Source organism: Pecten maximus, chromosome 14, assembly GCF_902652985.1.
Source record: "Pecten maximus chromosome 14, xPecMax1.1, whole genome shotgun sequence".
NCBI lineage: Eukaryota > Metazoa > Mollusca > Bivalvia > Pectinida > Pectinidae > Pecten > Pecten maximus.
In genome coordinates this window covers 10,819,765-10,821,734 of record NC_047028.1, presented here as the reverse complement: position 1 = coordinate 10,821,734, position 1,970 = coordinate 10,819,765, and the positions used below count along the sequence as shown (strand labels likewise).

Below are 1,970 nucleotides of genomic sequence, written 5' to 3'. Positions count from 1 at the left end.
GGAAAATATATAGTTAAGGGTATATTTCACGTGAGGTACAGTTCAGGGAACCGCCCACGGTAGCGGCTTTATGTTTATTGATGATTGAGACAAGCTTTTTTATTGACAGTAATTAAGTTATGGATTGCGAAAGACAAGTCTTGTGGATAATTGCAGTCCACGTTTGATGATGGCTGAATGATAATCTGCTAAAAAGAGGCATGCTTTTGACAACTAAGTCAAAGTTTATAATGCCTGAACCAAGATTTATACTAATTAACTGATGAGCTACAATAGTTGACGTTTAGATTCTTGAGTCATTTTGTACGACAGCTGAGACAGGAATTTGGACAAACGAGTGATGAGTTTTGATAATACGTAATTTTTACGAAAGTTTTGCCACGGGTTATAGAAGAACATGATTGAAGAAAGGTGTATAATAGTTTCCGTTAATTGACTCTTGTGTTATGGTCGTTGACAGTTGGTTGTTGAACCCTCCGGGCAACACTGTCCAACACAACTCGACTTGGAGAACACGAGTCCAGTTTGACATTTGCGAAAAGCAGCAATAATTCCTTCGCCACAGGCTACCATCATGTTTGCGTTGTATGGATGACGGTAATTACAACCGTAAGACTGTTCTTGACAAAACGTTTCTGTGGAAAGAAAAAAAAAGTAATTTTAGCTCATGTAAAGGTTATATGGCAAAATATTTAATGTCTATTGTTATAGTGTGTTGTTCATATGTCTCTGTTTTATAAACGGCGCATATCAAACCCCAATTATTAAACAGTTCCACCGATTGACTGATTTAAGAGTGAGCTGTGAATGAGAACTATATTTCGTGGTTATCTCAAAATATTCTTTGTGTGCATCTGCAATGACAAGGGAAGTTAATCAGTCATGTGTATGGTATGGTTATGGATACATGTGCAAATTATTAACATATGTAGATGCAAACGAATGTTGAATGTGAGAATACCTATAAATATGCGCCCGTAACAAGGATATGGAAATTAAACCGATATAATTCAAACCGCCCCGGTTTGAATTCTATTTCCTTTTTTAATAAGGTTCGTATGGCTTATGCTCGAGACTGGCGTATTTCAAGAGGGTTTCTGATGACAATGTTGGACGTTCGAGTTCTCACCAGCATTACAGCGTATATATATATATATATATGTCAAGTAGTAATAACGACAGTACAGAGAAGTAAATTGTAAAATTTTCGAGGTAATCTGCCCCTTTATCAAGACACAGGTAAATAACATACGATCACATATAGACATAGAGCATGGAACAGTTATACAGATATAGTAGGTATAAACAACAAAAAATATCGTAATGTTGTAAAAACGATCCCCTCGGCCGATACTTAATTCGCCGAGGGCCTATTATTATTAATTAGGAAACATCTTTGGTGGTGTACAGATGGTAAAAGTAATTGAAAAAATAGATAAATAAATAAATAATATAACTTAAAGGTTTAACAAAATAATAAATCAATTTTCGTGACAAACATAGCGTATGCGTTCTGTATGGGAAAATACTGTATTGTTGCATTTGCTTTTAATTTGTAAGGCTGGCTTATTTTCAAAGCAATGTAGTTGATAAAATATTCTACATTGAAAGTAAAAAAAAAAGACACCATAACCAAATGGATGATCAGAAATGCACAGGTATAATTACTCTGATTATAAAACTTTGAATATCAATTGCATTGATTAAGACTTATACACGGATCAGGTCCAGCAGACCTTATTATAGCACAATCCACATGATTGACACGTGATAACAGTTTAGTGATTATGATCGTACCAACCAGTCCCTTTGCTCGCCAGAACGAAACGCTATATTTTGGCGATACTTTTCACTGCAATGAATGCATGGCTTTATCTATACTTATACCGTATGGTTGTAGTTACCCAAGAACGTTTTGAGATGACCCCACACTTTATGCCTTATCAATTGTAGGAATGAAAACATAAAAG

The 1,970-nt window shown here is 35.1% G+C and overlaps 1 protein-coding gene across 1 annotated transcript in view; it reads right to left on the bottom strand.

Moving 5' to 3' along the window:
- Window positions 1-572: 572 nt before the first annotated feature.
- The window catches only part of LOC117341739 (uncharacterized protein DDB_G0271670-like), an 18,668-nt gene continuing 17,270 nt past the window's right edge, over window positions 573-1,970 (bottom strand). The window contains exon 18 of the mRNA XM_033903601.1: window positions 573-635. Within this exon, the coding sequence (XP_033759492.1) occupies window positions 573-635 (63 nt within the window). The remainder of the gene's footprint in view (window positions 636-1,970) is intronic.